Genomic DNA, 24,400 nt, shown 5'->3' with positions numbered 1-24,400 from the left:
TTTCTCTATTATTGCAGCACCTTTACACACATTGACAAGTGTAAAGCAAATCTTTCAATGGGGAGGAAAGCAGCAAAAGTCCTTCGAAACATTGAAAGAAAAGATCAGCACCGCACCAGTCTTGGCCTTACCAAATCTCCAACAGCCATTCGAGATCGACACAGACGCCAACCGATAGGCCATGGGAGTTGTATTGATGCAGCAAAAGAAGCTAATATGTTACCATTCAAAGAAGTTCTCTCAGGTTGTGATAAACTATCCAACTTATGACAAGGAGTTATATGCCTTGGTCCAGAGTGTGAAAAAGTGGAAACCCTACCTGATCAGCAAGGCGACCATCATCCATACAGATCATCAACCCTTGCAGTATCTTCAGTCACAAACCAAGTTGCAGCAATCTCGTCATTTCAGGTGGATGGGTTTTCTTCAGAAGTTTCATCTGGTAATAAAGTATAAGAAGGGCACTAGCAACAAAGTGGTCGATATGCTATCTCACGCTCCTATTTCTGCTTCCGTTATTTTGCATAATGCTTCGTTATCTTTTGAAAGTTATGCTAAACAATATGCTAACAATGATGACTTTAAGGAGATTTATGCAAAACTAACCCATGGTTCACAAGTGGACAACTATCACTTGCAGGGGAAACTGTTGTATCACCTTGGAAAATTGTGCATACCCACAGGGGAAAGGGTACATGTAATTCGGGAGGCCCACACCTCCCTTGTGTCTGGTCATTTTGGTATTGAAAAAGTTGTGTCATGTACAAAGATTTTGTTTTTGGCCTCATATGAAGAACATTGTGACTCGCTATGTAAAGGGATGTGTGATGTGTTATGTTTCAAAGCCCTCTAATAGAAAACTCAGGCTCTACACACCACACCCTATTCCGAGTCGTCCATAGGAAAGTGTGTCGATGGATTTTGTAGGAGGTTTGCCTTTGTCTAGGAAAAGTCACGACTGTTTGTATGTCGTCGCTGACCGTTTTAGTAAGATGTGTATTTTAATGCCTTGTAAAAAGCAGATCACTGCAGAGCAGACTGCTTATCTTTTCTTTCAGCATGTTTCGGTCCATTTTGGGTTGCCCACATCGATTGTGTCAGATCAAGACTCTCGCTTTCTCGGAGAGTTTTGAACCAGCTTGTGGAAGATGATGGACACCAAGTTGAAAAGAAGCACGGCATTTCATCCACAGACTGATAGACAGATCGAGATTGTCAACCGCATCGTGGTATACTTGTTGCGAGGCTATTGTGGGAAACATCCTAAGTTGTGGGATAGCATCATCCATATGTGCAGAATTCCTACAATCGAGAAGTGCACTCATCTATGCACCGTTCACCATTTGAGACATGTTTTGGCTACCTGCCAAAAGATCATTTTGATATGGTCTATGAAAGGGAAGATGACTCCAATGAATGTGATAACAGGGACAAAGCGCAGCGGTTCATTTAGTGGATCCAATTGATTCATCAAGCAGTACATGAGTAGTTGGAGAAAAGTCAAGCCCGGTACAAGGCTCAAAATGACAAACACCGATTTGACCATCAATTTCAAGTGGGCGACAAAGTGTGGTTCCATATCAACAAAGACAGGATGAAGGGAGAAGGGAAGAAGTTGCAACCAATCCGATATGGTCCATTCACCATCTTGGAGAAGATTGGAAACAATGCCTTCCGTCTCGATTTGCCGACATATATGCAAATGTACTCCATAGTGAATGTGGAAAACTTAAAGCTGTATGAGCCACCATTGATTATGGACACTAAAGAGGTGGGCACAGTTCCTACAGTTGATGACTTTGCACCAGAGTATCTCGATGAGTTACCTGAAGATATCATCCTTGACAAAAGAACCAGGACTTCACGACGGGGAGATGTGGAATACCTTCGAGTTGGTTTCAAAGGGATGCACCCTAGCAAGGCAAAATGGCTAGAAAAAGAAAGAGTGAGGGAACAATTCCCTCACTTGCCAATTGACTGATAAAGCTTTTGGCAGTCCAAAAGCTCCTCAATGGGGAGGATTCATCTAGGTGGATCTCCACACACCAGTGGCATGAAAAAGACTGAAAATTCAAAGTGGCGGAAAGTCGACTAACTTGACATCAGATCGAAGTGCTTGTCGCCCTGATTCCAACAGTGTGAATGGCACTCCAATCCAAGTCTGGATGAAAAAGATAGAGGCAATCAAAATTTTGGTTGACTTTTGCTGACTGGGTAGACTTAATGGAGACACAATTTGGAAGTTTTCTAGAGGACAGAATCCGGCCAGATTCTGGGCGAAATTGTTGCCTCGTTAAATCGTCTCCTTCAGTCCAAATTCCAAATTTTTAAAAATGGCCATATTGTTTTATAAAAAAATAAATAAATAAATAAATTTAAAAAGAATAATAATATATATATATGAATGGTGCAGGCGGCCATGACCCTGCCGCCCCCGGAATGACCACATAACAATATAGTGGGGCAGGCGGCCATGACCTCGCCGCCCCCGGAACCACCTAACCGTCACATCAAAGCAACGTGGGTTGGGCGGCCATGACCCTGGAACCACACCATATTAAAAATAGAGGGGGGCACGGGCTGTCAACCCCGCCGCCCCTCCACCTCACTCAAACACAACGGCGCATGGGGGGAGCGGACCACCGAGACCAGCGGACCCACCCCCAAAATAAACTATGTAACTTTATATGGTTAAAAGGGGAGGGGCGGGATTTGATCCCTCGACCCTTCCTCAACAACTTTACTATTATTACCATTGCGCCAAACCAACTTGTTGGTTAATCCGCCCACAATTTTATAAATGAACCATTTTACACAGTACGCCAGGGGGAGGAGAGCGCACGCAGTTCGAAGCAGGTTAATTTGCAGGTGGCAGAACCATGAGCAGTGCAAAGAGGGGTGGAACCATGATCTGAGCAATTTCTCCAGGGAGCCAGATTTTCACTTTGTCAGATTTCGACATATTTTATATGGTTTTAGCATTTCTCGACGCCATGAACGCAATGGTGATGTCCGTTTCTCCAACAGAGTTCTGCATTTTTTGGCCATTTTCCATAATGGAGGTATAAGACTCTTTTTTGTAAATAATGATTGTACTCTTCTTTCTCATGCCACTTAATGAATGAAGGCCTCCCCATTGATTGAGCAGGGCCCGGAGACGTAGTCCAAATCGGATGAACTCTGTTATCAAGTCTCTTGTCTTCTTTCATGTTTTTATGTGTTTCTCCTCTTCTCTCATGTGCACATTAAATTTCTATGTTTAGGCTACAATTTATGCATGTAATTCTTTAATACATCTATAAGCAAAAGATCTTGGATCAACATCCTTGCTTACTTCAATTCGACGATCCTCCTTAACATAGATTCTATACGCCTTTGATGAAGCACTATACCCAACAAATATGCCCTTTAGACTGGTAGGATCCAACTTCTTTCTCTTGTCCTTAGGTATATGAATATACACAAGACACCCAAATATTCGAAGGTGATCCACACTTGGCTTCTTTCCCGTAAATGCTTCTTCTAAAGCCATGTTGTTGAGGATTTTGTGAGGAATTCGATTCTGCAAGTAAACAGTTGTCATACATGCTTCTCCCCATAGGAATTGAGGGAGATCTTGATCATGTAGCATGGCCCTGACACATTCTTCAATAGTTATGTTCTTCCTTTCAGCCATGCCATTCTATTCAAGATTATAGGGAACGATAAGCTCCCTCTTGATCCCAGCTTCCTTGCAGAAAGCTATCAGCTCTTTGGAGGTGTATTCTCCACCATTGTCTAACCTTAGAGTCTTGATCTTTCTCTTGGTTAGGTTCTCCACTTCATTCTTGAACTCCTGAAACTTTTTGAAATACCTCGTCCTTGTTCTTAAGAAGATATAAACAAGATGTAGCGAGATTTCCAAGAAGCTTGAAACCCTTTTCCATATTGCCAACTAAGATGTGATCTCCAGTCTCCTTCTTGCACCTTACCTCTGATTCCATGTTGGAAAATCAGGAGACTTATGTATTATAAATGATTCTCCTTAACTTGATAATTACTTGTGATATATATTGGCCTTTTATTACTTTATTAGATCTTTGTTCATCAAGAAATTACCAAAACAATGAAGATCACAACAAGACAAAGGACAAAAGATATAGGCTCCAAACCAGGGCAAAACCCCTCCAAGGGGAAAACCCAGAAAAAATCTTCTCTTCTTCTTTAGAATCTGCTTACAAAGAGACTTTTAAGACCCAAAGACCAAAGCCAACAACCCTTCCAAGCACCAAGTCAGCCCCCAGCAAGATCTTCTCCAAGGAAGCTGCCAAACTTCAACCTAGTGCAACTTCGTCCCAGAACTTCAGCCCTGCAATTGATTCTCAGATTTTCGGCCTCCTGCAGCTGCAGCTTCATAAAAACCCTAGCTTTGCACGTGTCGAGAGAGAGAGATTTGGCCTAAGAAAATTCGTTTTTTCATTCCTTCCTTCGTCCTTCTAGCTCTTCTTCTCCGTCGCTATTGCTGATCGAACTTGACTTGGATGAGTGTCTCAAATGAGGTCGAGCCCCCTGTATATATAGCCTTCTTGAGGGGTCGAATAGCCCTCCTTTAGGCCAACTTGATCTTGCTCTTGGGCAGACTTGGTCTTGAGACACAAAATGGCTTTTTCTTGATAAAATAATAATATTTCTTTGTTACAATGAGTCCAAATGGGACTATGACACATGACCAGTAATATTCTTTATCCTAGAAACACCTAGAGAACCTAAAAGCACGAAGAACATGCTTTTGACTCAAACTCGAGTATGAAACCCAAAGTCCAAAATAAAATATTTTTTTTCTTTCCTTCTTTTTCTTTCTTCATAAAGAATATACAATGTCGTGATTACAATTAGGTCATTATGAAGACCACACCTAATTACAATTTTTGACAATTTCTTCATTTTTTCTATTACTTCCTTATAATGCATATCCTCAAGATCTTTATATTCATGTTGTGATGCCTTCTTGTTTTGTTGAAGTTTGGCTATTTTGTCTTCTAAATTTTTAATATGTGAATTCTCTTGATCTTCCAACTGCAATTTCTTAGTACACTAGATTACATCATCCTGTAGGAGTGATGTTGGGTGTTCAACTTGCAAATTGGATTCTGTTTTCTTCAACTCTTGAACCACAAATCTTTTATTAAAATCTGCATTTTGTTGCTCAAGTATCACCATTAATTGTTTTATCCCTTCACGAAACTTCATATCTCCTTTTAACAATTGTTTTTGTGTGTCACTTTGATATTCAACTAAAGTAAAAGTTTTGTGACATTTTTTGCAAACGACATTTTGATTTCTAAATGACTCTTGACAATTAAAATATTCCTCTCCACAAAACGTACATTTTGAAAAAAAAACAATATTCTTTGATTTCATCTTTTCTTTTTTTCTTAGCTTTCTTATAACTCTTTTTATATATATAAAGAACTTTATCTTTTATATATATATATATATATATATATAATTTTGAAGATCTATATATATTCCCTTTTATAACTTGGATTGAGACTTGCAAAATTTTTAAAGACTTCAACCTTTTAAGCGTGCCAGATATCTTTTTATAATATCACCTCAAGATTGAAAAAACTTATGGTTTTCTTTTATGAGACAAGCTCAATTAATTACCTTTTTTTTATCCCTTCTAATTGTTTTCTTTAAATAAGGCTGAGGTTTGAGATTAGTTTATATATATACTTCTAATATATGTACACACAACTGATATATACTTATAATATAGCATAAGACTTATTCCCTCTTCTTAAAGAGATAATTGTAATACCCTTTTAATCCCCTTTTTAATATCATTGTATAAAATCCTTCTTTATCAATTGATCACTTTTGAACTTTTAAGTATTTGCCTATCGTATAATCATCCACTAATAAACTAAATAATGAAAAGTCGCAAATACTTTGAAACTCTTCGGATCTGATGATGACCCACAACTATTTTGAAATTGGTTCTTTGCTTCAATTCTTGCAGGTCTTTATCTCAATCTCAATCAGAAAATGGCACAACGACAAAGGTATGGCAGCGATGTTCTAACAAAGCAAGTGGTAGCAGTACTAGGGAGGGTGGTGACAACTCTAGCAGTGGCACACAAAAGCAAGGTGCTACTAGAGTTCAAATGGCAGCCAAGATGTTTCTGACGGCGGCACACGGAAAGCACAAGTGCTACCACAATTCGAATGGCAGAGGGATAGGGACCAATATGCAGGCTATGCACGACTGGAGGTGGAATATTTGGTTGGCGATGGGTGGTTGCTATCTAGTGGTGATGGCGTGAATGTTTGACAGCAACTGAGGTGGCGGCTCGGCTTTTGGGCAGCCGTCGGTCGACTGCAAAACGCTGCTTGGTGGTGGTCTGACAATTGTTTTTTTAACTTTCTTTTTTTATTTGCTTTTTATTATTATTTTTTTAATATTATTATTATTATTATTTTGAACTTATATATATAGCCCTTTTTTTAATTCTCTTTTTTCTTTTTCTTTCTTTTTTTAATGGCCAAAGTCCTGACGACAAAATGGAGAATCTCCAAAATTGTGTAGCGAAACGCTTCAATGGCAACAAAGTTTACGGAGAGTTGATGGCCAAACGCCGGGATAGGAGAATGCGGCCCTAATACCAAATGTTATGAACAAAGTTCGTATACGCAGCATAATATTCAGAATATCTAGAACATAAGAATGTCCTTCATGGGACGAATAATATATTTATATATCAATGTTTGAACACAAGTGATATGAGATATGATTGTTACAAATGAGGGCCTGCTTATATACCTAGGCAGATGCCTTTTCATGAACAAGGTCATCTCTTTTGAGACATGCCTCCTCAGTACACTAATCATTGTTTAACTATTAATCATTAATTCTTTACATTCATGACATAAAAAATTACAATAAAAAAAGTCCAAAAAATCAAAAATCAAAAGTTTAAAAAATATTAATTATATTAAAACAAAAAAATTAAGGGTTAAAAAAAAAGAAATAAAATAAAATACCTGCACTCAATGGGCTATCGTATGTAACCACACCCGTCGCCGGAGGCGCCTCCACAGTCGGTGTCATCGCCACCCACTACTTGTCGATTATCAAACCCCGCTCACCGACCAACAATACAATGCCGCCCAAAAAGAGTTTGTGCCTCGTGTGTTTGTTGGAAAAGCAGATAGAAAAGTCGATGAACCAACCCAAGTGCCCACGAACAGATCTGTCGAGTAATATTACAGAATATTTAAGCCTAGTCAGATCATATTCCAGTAACGAAAGATAAGAGGATGCAAAAGACTTTTACATGAATCTGATCAACCCCTGTGACAAGTTTGATCATTTTATGTACAATATATTCAAAGGCCAATTCATAACCCACACCAAGTGCTCTTCCTGTCGAGTTTGATAGCGAAGAAGCTTATATCGACACTAGTGTTTCCATACAAGCATCTACGCTACTGGAGGAAGCTCTAATACCAAATGTTACAAACAAAGTTCGTATGCGCAGCATAATATTTAGAATATTTGGAATATAAGAATGTCCATCATGGAACGAATAATATATTTATATAAGGATGTTTGAACACAAGTGATATGAGATATGATTGTTACAAATGAGGGCTCGCTTATATACCTAGGAAGGTGCCCTTTCATGAACAGTCATGCCTTTTGAGACATGCCTCCTTAGCACACTAATCATTTTTTAAATATTTACCATTAATTATTTACATTCATAACATACTTCTTGAATGAGTTGATTTGGAATTGAGACTTGTGACCATTATGTCCTTGCTTCCTTCACCCATTCTACTTGCAGGATGCATATAGCCAACAGTAAGGACTTTGTGCATTCTTTCTTTCTTGATAGTGCATCAGCTACCACATTGTCTTTACCTTTTATTTACAGAATTTCAAAGTCAAATCCCAACAATTTGTTGACCAACTTATGTTGTTCTTCTGAAAATTTTCATGTTGTCGTGATATTTTTTCCTCTTCAAATGTTTGCCCAATAGATAAGGCCACCATTGTTTCACTGCATGTAATATAACCAACATTTCTAAGTGTTTTCCCAAATACTGCCTCAAAAATGCCAAAGATCCTCCTCCTTTCATTAGTACAATTCCAATGCCATGACCTAATGCATCACATTCTATAATGGATGTTTTCATGAAGTATAGCGACAACTCCTAGTCCTTAGAGCCATCCAGTTGACATTTCTACAATAACTTTTCTTCTAAGATGTTTCAGAAGCCAAAACTTGGACCAAAATGAGGGTAAATCCCATTGATCATCTGATCCAACTTTCAAACCTTGGGTCATGATAATTTAGGACATATGATCAGAGGAAGCCGAGCTTTCTGGATGCTCCTAAGATCATGCATAAAACAGGTCATGTTGACATTTCTACTATAACTTTTCATTTGTGAGGTTCTAGAGACTGAAACTTGGACCATAGTGAGGGGAACTCCAACTGATCATGTGGTTGAGTTTTCAGAACTTGGACTGCTATAATTTAGAAGATATGCCCCGAGGAAGTTGCTATATTAATTTGCATGCAAACTGTTTGAACTTTGAAGAAATGCCTAAATGGTTTACTGATTCAATGCATATTATTTGTTTGATGAAATGCCCCAATAAAAATGTTATTGTTTTGGATGGGTATAATATTGTTGTATGTTAGCATTGTTGTATAATAGTATTGTTGTAGTTGATCTATGTCTATTTGCATGCAAAGCATTTGAAGAAATGTGTTAAAGGTGTTTTATTACAATTTGCATACAAACTATTTGATAAAATACCTCAAAGGCAGAAATCAAAAGTTGCATGATTGAGTGGTATATTTCAGTTAGTATGTTATAAGTGGAATCAGAGCAATGTTTCTTATTTGATTTCATACAAAATGTCTACAAGAAAAAGACTACTTAATTGGTTGTATACAAAGTATTTGAAGAAAGGTTTACATGTAAAGTGTTTGACAAAATGTATGAGAGATGAAAATCAAGTTTTTGCAAGTGTGGTTAGGATAAATTTAGTAGGGGTATGTGGCCAAGTGGTATCAGAATTAATTGTTAAGGTTGTGAAGGAAAAAAAAAATTGATACCCGATATCCTTAATCAAGCATTAAGGCACTGAGTGTGTTACAAAGTGGTATCAGAGCTTACTGTCAAGCTAGAAAAAAAGAAGAAGAAATTTTTGAATACCTCATAACCTCTGTAAAACATTAATGGAATTTGCTATGCGACAGATCCAACATGGTAAAATAAATTGCTCCATGTAATTCATATAATAACCTATCAATTGAGGGAATGGGGAATTTATCTTTAATCGAAAGTCTATTAAGTTCTCAATAGTCTAGACACATAATCCAAGAGCCTTGCTTCTTGTAAACCATGACCATTGGTGATAAAAAAGTGCTTTGGCTTGGCTAAATGATACTTTCACTTAGTATCTCTTAAACCATGTGTTCCATCTCGCATTCTTGTGTATATGGATATCTGTATGGCCTAATATTAGGCAAAATACTCCCAGACACTTACAATCCTCTGTAGGGGTGTAATATGTTGAGAAATCATGGGCAGCTAGGTTAGGGTGATTTCTCTTACTTTGTTAACTGTTTGTGATGTTATTTTACTTAATTTGATGTACTTGTAGTTAGCTTCTTCTTTACTTGATTATTATAATGTTCTTTTATCATCAAACAGCTACCAAACTATTAACATCAATGAGAGAAGAAGACACAAAATATAGGTTGCTAGCCAGGGCCAAAATCTCTCCTCTTGAGAGGAAAACCCACAAAATTCTTCTCTTCTTATAGAATCTTCAAATGACGAATTCTAAGACCTAAGACCCTTGTCAAAAACCCCTCCAAGACCAAGTCAAACTTCTCCTTGATGAACTTGCTTTTAACAAAGTCAACCCAAGTCAACCTTGCCTTATAGTAGTTGCAACTTCTCCTTTGACCAAAATTTTGGACCTACAATTTTGACTGCAACTTTCAGCTTAACTGCAAAAACCCTAGCTTTGCACGTGTGGGAAAAGATGGTGAAATTTGCCTTCTTTCTCCTTCGCTTGGGGTGCTTATCCTTCCTTGATGACTTGGCCTACAAACTTGATCCTTATGACCCCAACTTTCGGCTCCTTAAGGTGACTGTAATTTTTGTTATGCAGCAACAAAATGTGCCCTAGTTTTCCTCGCACGTGTGAGAAATGGTGACCCAAGACAGTCCTCAAAAACTTTGCTTTTCTTCTTCTTCTTTTAGTTTTCTTCCTCTTCACTAGGTCTTAGGCTTCTTTCCTTCTTGTCCTTAAGATCGAACTTTAGTGAGTATGTCTCCTTCCAATGAGGTCAATGGCACTCTTATATATATCTTCCAAGGAGCTCGAATGGCCCTTATGAGGTTGACTTATCTCTACTTAGGCTAACTTGTCTTGGAGGGAGTCTTTTGACACTTTTTGACTTACAAAAATTCTTTTGACTTGTTACAAGATGCCCAATGGGGTCTTTCATATATGACAATGACTCTATTGATGTCTTGACTCTATGACAAACCCTATAAGCACTCAATGGGTGCTTGACCTATAAATAAATTGACCTTGAGCATGAAACCCGTGCTACAACAATAATAATAATATTTCTTTCTTTTTACAATATACAAGGATCAAGAGTACATTTCATATTTATGAAGACCAAACCTTGTTACATATTTCAACACTCCGTCTTAACTAGGGAGGTATTCATAATACATACATGGTACTTGGACATTCTCATACTGAAGAATTCTCATAAGAAGAGTCGGATTGGTAAGCCATCTCATAAGATATTTATTCAACTTATATCAGTGCATCTCATCATATCAACCAACATTGTCATATAGCAAGGCCTTGACTAACAACTTTATCTCTCCACAAGATTAGAGCACAATGTTGGGGAGACAAATGATTTATAGACACCTTCATCATTGTCTCTCAAGGCACATACCCCATCCGGATGTTCATGAGGTATGTCCTTCTTGGACCATTCCCATCTTGGATTTACACATCCTCATGGAATTTCCTCTTCGACTATACTCTTACCTATTGGATACCCTACCCCATCCTCAAAGAGTATCGAAATCATATGCTTACCCAATCTTCCATTCTTTCTTCATGACATGAAGACAAGAATAATGTGTCTATCTCTCCCTCTCAACTAGGGAGGATCTACTCATTCCTATAAAAGGAATATACCCAATCTCCCTCTTACCTATGGACTTGGCCAAACTCCCTCCTAACTAGGGGCTTGTTTACAACAGCAACTATCTGCTCTTTGGTGGAGATCATGGTACTATCAGCGGCTCGTATAGCTCCTCCTTTCTGCATCATCATGTCATAGATGAACTTCAACTTCTTTATCATGGAGCCTTCTTCTTCATAGCTTCTTCGTAGGGCTTCGGCCATCTTCTACATCACTTCCCTTCAACGAAACATAGTGTTGAACCAATAGTCATGCCATCCTTCTCTTCATCGGGAAGTGACCTTCTTGTCATCATCTGGCTATCCTTCATACTGCTACCTTTTCCAAGTCATGTTTCTTTCAGGATCTTCCATCCAATCTTAGTTGTAGATGAACTTCTACAACCCTCTTTCGGTAACCCTATGACAACCCAACCAGATGCTTTCTTTCAAAAATCAAAAATGAACATCGAATCAATATTACCTCTTTATTATGGCCCTTTGTCATGACATTTGCTTCTTGCAACATCAACATTCTTTCGCATGTTGTATGAATCCATCTCCAAGACATACATTACCAAGGTTTTCCTTTTCCAGCATATATATCAAGGTCTTCGTACGTTCTCCATGGAGATGTCATAGCTAATCCTTCTTGTTATCAGATGTTGATCACGTGACTATAGATACATCTTTCAAGAACTCTTCTTCCACCTTATTCACATATTGCTTTCTCAAGATCTTCCATACATAGTTCCTTTATCATAGGAACCATCGTTGCCAACCACCTCATATTCTACATGAGGTCTTATTATGTTGATTTCATCTTGTCAATAAGTAGAAGAGTTCAAGGCACGTTGTCTACATGCCTACTTGTATCATTCTAATGGAAGAGTTTCTTCTTCTTTCATCACGTTCATGAGATAGAGCATTCTAATCATTCTATTTGCAACCATGTGATGACATGACTTTATCTATTTATTACCAAATATATACATACCTCTTCCTTCATGTGGTCATCTAGACTTCCTTCTGCAGCTTCTTTTCCTTGCTTGAAGATGAAAATACTTCAACCAACTTGACATGCTGCACATATTTGTTATCCTACCATCATCCTTTAAATTGTGGATCCCACTCAAGGTGGAATGTAGACTATCTACGAGACACATGCTTCTTCTAAGTAGAGGTAAATCTTCTAAGTTTCTAACAAAGATTCCAATGGAGGATCTTGATGATCCTCATTCTGCAAATGCTTCTTTCTAATGATGATGAGTTGTGATGATCTCTTATCTGGTTATTTTGCTAGATGACTTGCTTCAATTATTCGATTTGTTACTTTGACTATTCTTTTATGCTTCTAATGAAGATGCCATGAGCTACTTTCTTTCTATCATGTATGATGACTGCTTCAACCATATAGACTTCTATTTCGGCTATCCTTCCATGCCTCTATGATGATGTCATCTCAATCTTTGCTATAATGCATCCTATCATACTTGTGATGCTTTCCATCATGACTGTTATCTTCTACAAACTGAAAAGAACTAAGTATATGATGTTATCTCAGTCATAGTAAAGGTCTTTCACTTCTTCCTTCTTTGACTTCTTCTTTTTAGGTTCTTCTTCTTCGGTGACAAGGGCTTCATTTCTTTCATTTCTCTTCTTGTTGTCCTTCTTGGTATTGTTATCTTCTACAAACTGAAAAGAACTAAGTATTGTTATCTCAGTCATAGTAAAGGTCTTTCACTTCTTCCTTCTTTGACTTCTTCTTTTTAGGTTCTTCTTCTTCGGTGACATGGGCTTCATTTCTTTCATTTCTCTTCTTGTTGTCCTTCTTGAGTTTAGGACAATTCCTTTTGAAATGCCCACATTCATTACATTCATAGCATTGAATCTTAAACATGTCAATTTTCTTTTGAAATCTTTTTCGAGACTTCCCTTTCTTCCTTGCCATAGCTGCATATGCTTGAGTTTGTTCACTTGATCCAACGTTGTTCTTTTCCTTCAATCTGGTTTCTTCAATCTTGCATAATGACCATAGATCATTCAATGAGGTAGTTTCCTTCTTTCCATAAATACTTGATACAAAGTTGCCCCATTCCCCGTCGTTGCCCCATTCCCTGTCGTTCCCGCATCCCAAAAACCAGTGCAACATAGGTTTACAGCACATAAATGACATTGTCAGGGATCTCAATTGATGCCATTTTCACTGCCAATTACCTCCTTTCGATCATATAATCCTTTCCTTTTTACCTCATTACTATCCCCTTGTTTCATACTTTCAGTAGAAAAGTCACTTAAAAGGCTACAAGGTAATTTTGTTGTTTAATTAATGATTTTTTCCATTGTTTTTTGGTGAATTAGAGAGATTAAAAGTTAATTTGCTACTAATGACAATTTAATCAGTCCAGGTCCGGTAACCTATATAAGGATCCAATAACCCACCTCAATGATCGGCATGTCTGCGCACCTCTAGAAAGATAACCAAGACATGGGTTTTCCTCCTAGATGCCTCAAGATGCTTCTATGTCCATCAGAACGGTTCCAGGTTGGACAGGGTGTGTGTTGTTCACAGTCAAACCTATGGTCAAGTGTTCCAAAAATGGCACGTCCAAGAAAGCAGATCGAGCTGTGGCAACAACCTCTGCTATTTTCATACCTTCCAGCTTGATCGTGGTCTAAAGTTGTCAGAAAATCCATCAGACTACCAACCTTTGTCCATCACGATATATATTTGGTGTTAACAACGTACAAAACAAGGGACTCAACAAAGTCCACCTGTTCGTCGTGTTGTGCAATGTAAAACCTATATAACTCATGCGAACAGCAATGTTGAGGTTGTTGTCAATTGTAAATCATCTCTGTAATTTGTTTAAAAGTTATCAGTTCATTAGATCACTAAGACAATGCAGGTTTGCGACTATGTATCTCTGAGACTCGTTTCTAATTAATACAAAGTATTGATGCTAGTGGTCTAGGATTATTTGTAAATTGTGTGTGATTAGAGTGTGATACTGTAGTTTCCAAGCAGTGTGACACCAATCGGGACCGCCCACCAACTAAGTCCATGTTGCTCTGTTTTTTTCTTTATTCTGTAGCATAACGTAGAAGTGACAGTTACACTGTAATTCATTTTCATTAATTGCATGGTTAATGTGTTTCACTGCTTAGTTCAGTTACTTGCTTTCATTGCTTACGTTTTGTTGTGTGTTTGCAGAAACAAGATCTCTCACTTAAGGGCTGAAAGACACTTTGAAACTCCCTTTGTAACTCCCTATCTGTTGCATGAACACTCTCATTTAAGACAGTGAAAGAATTGAAACCTGTGAATGTGTGTGTTAAGAGATGGTGTTGACAACCCAGTGATCAGAGATCTCTTATAAATTATAAATTGTATTCAGTAATTTACTTTGTTTTTCATATTTACATGTACACCCTTTCTTCGACAACAGTTATATAAGGATAAGTCCCACTGAAGTTGGAAATGAGACAGAAACACTTTGGAATATTGCTTGAGCAAAAGACTGTCCTCTGTGCCCAGCAAAACCTTTCTCTGAGTGTGCCATCCAATGAACAAAATCTTTGTATTATTGTTTTTGAGTTGTTTGGTTTTAGAAGTATTGTTTCCATTCTGTAACATTCAATTAGAAGTTCAGATTTTCTTCCATAGGTTAGAAAGCCCATTGATGCCCTAAACTCTGCACATACTGTGTTAGTATCTCCCAAGTCTGCAGCCCCCAATTGATGATTTAATGTGCAGGATTTAAGTTAATTGAAATTGACTGACAGACATTTCTGTGCTTGAAACTGCCAATAAACACCTAGGAAATGTTTCTATGCATTCCTCCTTCTAAGAAATGTTTCCCAGACGTTCCCTGAGAGAGATTTTTCACAGCTTCTCTGCTGGAAACGTTTCTAGTACGAAAACAAGCCTAGGAAGTTTTGATTTCATAGTTTTAGACACTGGGCATGGAAATTGAACTGCTTTTGCTCAAAAGCAATTGAAAATCTCCTTGTACGTTTGTGTCCTTCAAAGCCCTCTGCAGAATCAAAATCAATAACTGACTCACTCTAGAACTAAATCAAATTATCCATGCACTATCAAATGGTATCCATGAGAATGAAAACAAGCCTAGGAAGTTTTGATTTCATAGTTTTAGACACTGGGCATGGAAATTGAACTGCTTTTGCTCAAAAGCAATTGAAAATCTCCTTGTACGTTTGTGTCCTTCAAAGCCCTCTGCAGAATCAAAATCAATAACTGACTCACTCTAGAACTAAATCAAATTATCCATGCACTATCAAATGGTATCCATGAGAATGATTACGACACTAAAGGAAGATAATAGCTAGAAAGGATGGCAACTAAATACCTGTTCAATCAAATGATCCTTTGGAGGCTGCAGCATGAAATTTGGTGTTACCTGCCCTCCCAGTTGTCCCAGCAAAGCCAATCTCTGCACTACAAGAACAAGGCAGTGAGTTCAGTATTTATTATGCAAAGATAGAGAATGTAAATGCTGCACACAACAAGACTAGGATCAGGTTATACCGAGTCTAAAATATCTAGAACATCAGTGAGAATATTTTATCCGATGTGGGAAAAACACATCTCGGCTAACAGCACTGCAAGATTTGAATTCCTCTTTTTCCAATAAGGAATTGAGGTCAAGACTTACAGTTTATGCACTACAGCGAAATTACAATGAAGGAAAAGAAAAGTTCAGAGTTTCAATTGACAAGGACATGCAAATACCCAGTCAATAAAATATTATGGGTTTAATGTTTAACCAACGTAGAGACATAGGTAACATATTAAGAATAAAGATGGGCAAACAGATTTAGCCGAAGCACAAATATTGAAAAGAAGATGAGCATAGACGTCAATACTTCGCCGCTTTTCCTAGATAAAGATGCTTCTTGTAGTCTAAAAGCGTATCAGGATACAGGGTTTAAGGAAAAGAAAGAAATTAGATTACATTAACAATTTTATATCAATGAATGGGAATGGGAGATAGACAGTTACGTGATGATTTTTTGTTGGAACTCTCTGTAGTCATGCGCAATTGTACAAGGCTTTCCCTCAAATCTTTGAACGAAATTCCACCAATCTTCGACTCCGTCTCCTTCTCTTCTATTTCGCGCAATTTCTGCAGCCTCTCGTTGAGCTCACTGAGGGAAAACCCCGACCCCTTCTTTTCCTCGTGTTGGACATCTGGACGGAGTTTCCTCAGTTTATCTCCCAATTCTTCGTAGCTATACAACTTCATAAACTCTGTTTTTGCTGCTGTAGGCTGAGAATCTCCGCCAACCTTTTCGCGCATTTCCCTCCCAAACACAGATGAAGGAAGAGAAGAAGGAGGAGGAGCTGCCCCACCTCCACCAGGCTGCAATCTGAGACTCTCTCCAAAGGCTTTGAGTGAAAAGGAACCCAAAGATTCATTGCTCTCCTTAGCTTTATTGGAACGGAGCTGCTGAAGACTTTCTCGGATTGCTTGGAAAGATAACCTCTCTTTGCCTTCCTGCTGCCGCTCCTGCTCCTGCCTATTATTGTTATTTTTGCTGCTCTCGTAGAGAGCTTGAAATGAAACCCCGGCGGCCTGATCATTTGAAGAATAGCTTTTTGGGGGCGATCTCTGGAAGCTAGTAGGTGCTGCAGATTTCATTCGAAACTCTGACAGATTCTTACGTATCTCATCCAGTGATGCAACACTCGGCTTGTGGTCTGAAAATACCGCGTGATCACCAAAATTCGTGGATTGTCCGGGGAGGGTTCGAGAAAGAGGCTGGGGTTGCTTTCGTCGAGGAATGGGATTTCGAAGACTTGCCTTGACATCCTCAAAGTGTTTTGTTTTGGGATCTTCTTCTTCTTCTTTGGATTGATGATGACTACTGCTGCTTTTACTTTGTTCGAGACTCTGTTTGAGATCATTGAAAGATGGAATCCCCGCCCCTCCGCCTTCTTCGTTGCCCTTCTCCACATCTGATGAAGTATCGGAGGAGGAGGTCGCAGACAACTTCCTGGCGTAAGGCGCATTGCTCTGAGCTTTCAGTGTCGTGGTCCTGCTGCTGCCATGAATCCATCGTGAGACACTTCGCCATCCAACTGCAGCTGCAGCCATTGATCGAACAAGAGGATGCTAAAATTTTGAAGCAAAAAAAAAGGCTAAGATGGTAAAGGTAAAGGTTTATAGGGAAGAAGCAGCAACTTCTTCGGAGGTTTTAGCTTTCTATCATATATGATCTCCGTGGCCGGTAGCGGTTTAGCAGAGTTAGTGGTCACATAACTCATTACAAATACAACCAAATATTATCATAAATGAAATTTTAAAGCCGATTAAACTACGTTTTTACTTTTTGGTTTGGAATTTTTTCATGTTGTATAGATTAATAATAAATATGGTTGTAGTTGAACAAACTGTTTAGATCTATCAAGATGATTTAGATTATCTAATAAACTTTTAATCTATTGACCAATTTATTTAAATAATAAATATGATATAGACCTAACGTATATTAGATAATAATGACACTATTAACCTTAATAAATTTGGAATAAAAATATTTTTAATGTTTTAGGTACCAATAACATTAGTTTTATTAATAAACTATCGACCTTAAATTATTAGTAATAATAGTTCACCTTGGAATAACTATTATTAGGTAATTATGATTTACCATAATATTAGTTATATTTTTCACCTAATATAGCTAATTCTCTAATAATAGTAATAGAAGATTTAGATTATTATTTAGTTATTTAGCTGATTGACTTAATGACCAATCTAATTAAAATATTAAATTTGGTATAGATCTAACTTACCAAAGACCTTGAATTAATTATCACACAACTATCTAGTAGAAAAACAGGGTTTGGTACCTTTACATTGGAATAATATTTAAATATGATATATTAAGGGATACAATAACCATCTTAATTAAAATAGGTACATAATAAGAATAATACACCTGATTATTTTAAATTTACCAGTAGATTTACCTAATTATTTTAAAATTTACCAAATATTTACCTATATTTAGCTTTTTAGAGAAATATTAATTGAATAATAATTTTTTAGTAGTTTGACCAGGGTCTCTTGGTCAAATTAGCCGTTAGAAATGTAGCCGTTGGGATCTCTGCACACTCTATTTATTCACGCTAAGCTAGATTGGTTCTTCAACTTGTCCTGACGATGAACCACACTAGTTGGTTCGAAACGCGTCGACAAAAGATTCGCTATGTGATTTTGCCGAAGATTATCTTACAAAAATATGGTTGTATTTTGTATTTTGCAAATTATGATGGAGATAGAGTGCATAATTGTAAGTTTCAAGTGGTATGATCTTAATGTTGTTAAAATTTGATTCTGAATTATTTCCATCTAACTATTATCATTGTTATGGTATGATCTTAATGTTGTTAAAATTTGATTCTGAATTATTTCCATCTAACTATTATCATTGTTATTGATGGAGAGATTACTTATGAAATGGTAGGCTTTTCTGGATTAACCTTTATAAAGAAGTAGTAGTTTTTTTTGGATTAGAGGTTTTGGTGTTTTATTTTATGATTTATGTGGTTAAAGTAGTAATTAAGCATTAGAGTGATATCATATGTCTTGGTATTTTTTTTGTGGCATTGTTTAATGAGGTGATAATTTCTTTTAAACGGTAATTTTTTCACCGAAATTTGATGATTTTTTTATTTTGCAAAATTTTGATTTAGAAGTGTTTCAATCCATAATTTGAAGGTAGAAATAGGTTCAAAAACCCCAAGGCACCTGAAATTCTATAGTTTAACAACTGTAATTTGGATTTACAAAAAATTCAACTAGGTTTTTCCAAAAACGTGCCAAAAAATCTATATTTTGGGTGAAATTGTCTCCTACTTAAACTATATTTTTTTTTAATTGTCTACCTAAGTGATGACTTATTACACATGCAACTAAATATTTATATTCTTTGTTTTGAAGCCTTCTTTTTGTTATTTGGATTTGACGATGAAAATCATTTTTTTGCCTTTCAAAGAAGGAATCCCCATCCCTTCTCGACAATTTGATGAAGTATTGAAGGAGGAGGTTGCAGACAACTTGTTATATAAAACACATTCTTATGGGTTTTGAGTGGCATGGTGTTATTGTTAAGAATTGATCATGATGTTGGGTGTGGAGCCTGATTATCTTCTGTATTCAAAGGTCTCAGCCAGATGTATACCCCAGGAAAATTATACACCCCTCCACGCGGGGGGTGCAAGGGGGACTTGTCCCCCCCCGCGGGGGTTTCGGGGGCAGCGCCCCCAAAGCTAAAAACAAATGTAGAATTGCCTTGTAAAAGTATAGTAATTTCTAGTCAATTTGGGTCGTTCATTAGGCGGATGATCTAACAGTAGAAGTTATGTTTAATTTAGGACTTTTTGCCCTAGAAGGCAACCCCTCACTATATATGAGGGAATTGTATTGCGTCTATATAAGATCTGTATTCTGAGTGAGGAAGAGAGAGGAGATTGAGAGCAAAGAGGGAGTTACAGCGGATCTGCTGCAGGTTGTGTCTCTTCAGTTTGTTGGATAATATAATAAAAGAAGGATTGGTTGTTTCTCCGTGGACGTAGCCCAAACTGGGTGAACCACGTATACTTGTGTCTCTCTTGTTTTATGCGTTTTTCTATGTTTATATTTCTGCAATATATTATGTGTTCCATTGTTCTGTAATATATAATTTTCTAACACATGAGACATTTCGCCATCACACTACTACTACTACCATTGATGGAGTGATCAATTGTGAAGATTATGCTAAGCTCATGAAGGTGAAGGTTTATAGAGAAGAAGAAGTGACTTCCTTCGAACGAGTGATTTTAGAGTTTTATAGTGAGACTTTTGTGGCCAATGTTGGTTAAGCATTGTGGTTAGAGATCAAATAAACTGTTATTTTTTGTATTGTGCATATAATCAATGGCTTATTACACATGGGATTAAATATGTCATTACGCATGCAACTATATTTTCTATCTTTGTAATAATTATTGAGGAAGTGAGGCCCAAATACAAATCCTCAACTATTGGAAAATTCCATGTACGTGATCATTTGATGAGGGATTGTTTGCATCTTGAAAAAGAGTAGGAATGGAGGAATGTGGAAAAACAAAGGGAGACATGACAATAGAGGTAATATCTATAATTAATGAAGAGTTGGGAAATGAGAAAACTATGGAAGATGTGGAAAAGGCGATCAGGTTCTATAAGGTATGTTCCTAATTGGTAAAGGCTACGTGTTAGTTTCAACAAACATTGGAGGTGATCCAAAAATCACTAGAAATAAAGGAGGGGTATTTGAAATTGAATCTAACAAAGCAATCTATAACAAACTTGTCTCGATGTTGGAAGCAACACCGAAATTTATGACATTAAGCATTAATCCCCCTTATTCATACCCTAAAAATAGGGAAAATGTAAAAGAATAACAAGGAAGTGGATCCCATCAATGTCAAAAAAGACAAGGGAACTTCCCCTACTCCCTCTTTATATAGTAGCCAAATGAGCCACCTCCACTAGGCTACAATATAAAACTCTTTGTATGCTTTCACTAAAAAGGAACCCAAGGATTCATTGCTCTCCTTAGCTTTAAGGGAACGATGTTATTTTAGGCTTTCTTGTTAGTGTTGCCTTTACTGCCCATGTTTCTCTCACAGAGTGGTTGAAATGAAACCCTAATGGAAAGATTGCTTAAAGAGATTTTGAGGTGAAATTTTTGTAAGTTGGCAAATGTTGTAGATTGTATTTGAAACTTTGATAGATTCTTTATATATATCATCAAACAATGCAATACTCAACTTGGAGTTTGATAATAGCATGTGATCATTAAAATTCATGGATTGAGGAAGGATGGTTTGAGAAAGAGGCGAAGGATGCCTTCATTTTGGAATGGGATTTCAAAGACTTGCCTTAACATCCCAAAGTGTGAAACTTTGTTCTCTATCCTGAGATGTTTTTCATCTAATTTGGATTGATGATGAATATCGATGCTTTTGTTTTGTTCAAGACTCTATTTGAGATTACTAAAAGAAGGAATCCTCCTCCACCTTCTTCATTGTCCCTCTCCACGCCCAATGTAATATTACAGAAGGAGGTCACATGCAACTTCTCAATGCAAAGCACGTTATATAAGCATTGAATGGCATGGTGTTGCAATTGCAACTACCAAGAATCCATTGTGAGATACTTCACCATCTAATTGCAGTTGTTTCCATTGATGTAGTTATACAATTGTTGGAGGAATAAAATAGTTATTGATGTCAAAGGGACTTCAACTAAGGATGAAATTACCATAGGCTCTTAGAGGACTTCAAGCCCTTTTAATGATAATTTAATTACCCCCTAACACCTATTTGTTGAGGATATTTTGAATTTTCAAGATGGAAACTACATTTTGTCAATCTTGCATAAGTCAGCGTACATGAGCAACCCCAAAAGACATGTATTTTCAAATTATGGTGGAAAAAGTATAAATAGGAGCTATGATTCCTCCATTTCACCCATCCATTCAATAAAAAAAGCATAGAAGAATTCAAATCTAAGGTAAGAACAAGGAAGAGTTCACACCTCGTGAACTAAGGAGAGAGAAGATAAGACAAGGGATCAAGTTTTTTCGTCTAGGTACTTGGTGATATTTTTTCGTGTTTAGCTTGGGATCTGTTTAGGAGCATAATCCAATCCTCAATTGAACCTAGCCTTGACCTTCATTTGAAGCATATTTCATTGTCTTTTATGAAGTAGATCTTATATATCTTGTGACTAAGATTTCAGACCCGTGAAAGGTCTGTTACATAACTCTACATTTCAGCCCTTTCTATGGAGCAGAATCTCTAAACTTCGGCCCTTTCAATGGTACAGAACCTCAAACCTTCAGTCCTTTTTATGGAGATAGAACCTTTGACCTTCGTTCATTTTTTGTGGAGACAAAACCTCATTTTTCGACCTATCTCTGTGGAGCAGAACCTCAGATTCTCGACCACCTCCTTGAAGCAAAAATTCAACTTGTAAAAAGGTTTCATACTTGTGGAGAGCTCATATTTTCGGGCTATAGGAACAAAGCTTCCGTGCATATTTGAGTAGAATTTTTGTGGAGTTTTGGGGCTAGATCTTGAGCTAAAATTGAGGAACTGTTGAAGCAAGCTTGGAAACAATCTTGGAAGACTACGAGCAGATTTTTTGAGGCAAAGTCATAGATATGAATTGGCTCATTTAAGCTAAGTAATGATCATTCTTGAAGCATCATTAAAGACACTTTTGGAGAAGACCTAAATAAGTTGTTAACCTTTGTGCAAGCTTTTCGAAGAAAACTTGTTGGAGTAAACTTATTAACTCTTGTTGAAGCAGTCATCCATGGAGGTTTTTTTTTTTAAGAATATTGTAGATGTCTTAAAGACTTGATGGAGCATTATTGAAGATCAATTGGAGAACTATTGGATCTTTTTGACAACATACCTAGAGCAGCTTTGTTGAAGCATCATTAAAGGAAATCTTGGAGCATTGTTGAAGGCATATTGAAGTCCGTTTTGAAGTAAGTAATATTGTAAAGTTTTTATTTTTTACCAATTTGGAGCTTAGAGTTGTTGGAAGGATTGCAGTTCTTATTTTTTACCAGGTTAGAGTTTGGAAGTTGTTGAGAGGATTGGAGTCCTCATCTTAGCCAAGTTGAGTTGGGATCTGTTCAAGGTTGGAGCCTTGAAAAAGTCAAAAATATTGTTACACTTATTTGTCGTACAAGAGGATTGGGGTCCTCACTATTTTGATCAATAAAATTATTTTTATTTTATCTCTTTCGTTGCTTTTGTCTAAGAATCAGATTTCAAAGACTTGCCTTGACATCCTGAAAGTGTGAAAAAATATTCTTTGTTTTGGGATCGTCTTCTTCTTCTTTGGATTGATGATGACTACAATTGATTTGGCTTTGTTTGAGACTTTATTTGAGATCACTGAAAGATGAAATCCTCGTCCCTCCTCTGCCTTCTTCATTGTCCTTCTCCACATATGATGAAGTTGTAAAACCCCATCCTCCTAGGTCCACCCAAGCTACCGACCAGTATGTTACGAAAGAGGTCACTATAAGGGATTCAACTTCCTTGGTGACCTTGAGGAAATGGAACTGATGAAACATATCAAACAAACCCATCCACATCAACAACAACACCCTCAGGAGACATGTCAGCCACTCAGACATCTTGTCCCTAAGTCCCACTAATGATTTAAGCCTTTTAACCCTTGATCGCTCTCATGCTATAGGCAAGACAACATCTAGAAGCCAAAGTTTCTCTCACAGGCCTATGTGTCAGCATCCCTAGACTCTTTTCAACAAACTTCTGCCAGCGTCCCCGAGATTTAAGCCACTTTTCTAGCCCAGAATCTCGACCTCTGCCCAGAACTTGTTATAACCTTCAAAACCCATCAAAGACATGATGACAATATAAACAAATACAAATCAACCTCAGGGCTAGGCCTAAGCATCCCCAACTAGGACTGACATTCTGTCAAACACTTGGCATCAATGCAACCTACAAGCCTAGGATACAAGATAAAGCATAAATGACTGAAAGCACTTATGAAACATAAACAGAAGGATCACAACCTTCTCCATTGAATTTTTATACATCAATTAGGTCTTGCATCCATCCATTTAGCAATTACAAGTAAATACATTAAATAACCATGACATGAACCAATCATATAACCATGCTTATAACCAGCATAAAACCATATAAATATTAGATATATGACAACCATTAAATCCACATATGAATAAGTGCAAAGTAAGAGAACTTATCTTCTATTAATCATAGGTAAATCTGACCAGGTTCGAGACTTCCACGTACCATCGGACCATAGACATCGCTGAACCAAATATCTCTTTCATCTAGACACCCCCATGCCAATTCCGAGCATGAATGTGGGATCTCATATAACAACCAATCCAAGAACAACCAAGCGAATCCAGAGGTTAAACCACCTCCACCCTCACCAAACCGTGATCACACCAAACTCGGTGCTCCAATCACAACTGAACTAAACTTAGAATGCTCTGCAGAATCCATCATTATTCTTGAGGAATTTTTCGTCTCCTTGTCTATTAGGCTTTACCGCAATCAAATCCCAGATCACTAGGCCCTAAATCATGACCAGT

At 37.3% G+C, this 24,400-nt stretch overlaps 1 protein-coding gene across 3 annotated transcripts in view; it reads right to left on the bottom strand.

Moving 5' to 3' along the window:
- The window catches only part of LOC149173437 (uncharacterized), a 141,427-nt gene extending 124,013 nt beyond the window's left edge, over positions 1-17,414 (bottom strand). For 2 of the 3 annotated variants that reach the window (XM_089424607.1, XM_089424608.1), the window contains exons 1-2: positions 16,251-17,414; positions 15,598-15,686 (exon numbers count right to left, since the gene is read on the bottom strand). In XM_089424607.1, the coding sequence (XP_089280733.1) occupies positions 15,598-15,686; positions 16,251-17,346 (1,185 nt within the window). In that variant the 5' untranslated portion in view covers positions 17,347-17,414. The remainder of the gene's footprint in view (positions 1-15,597; positions 15,687-16,250) is intronic. The other variant, XM_089424606.1, reaches the window with a different exon arrangement.
- Positions 17,415-24,400: the final 6,986 nt, after the last annotated feature.

This window comes from Pinus tabuliformis, chromosome 4_2 (genome assembly GCF_031772625.1).
Source record: "Pinus tabuliformis cultivar Carrire ecotype Pingquan chromosome 4_2, CPIR1, whole genome shotgun sequence".
NCBI classification, from domain to species: Eukaryota; Viridiplantae; Streptophyta; class Pinopsida; order Pinales; family Pinaceae; genus Pinus; species Pinus tabuliformis.
This window is presented reverse-complemented; position numbering and strand designations above follow the sequence as displayed.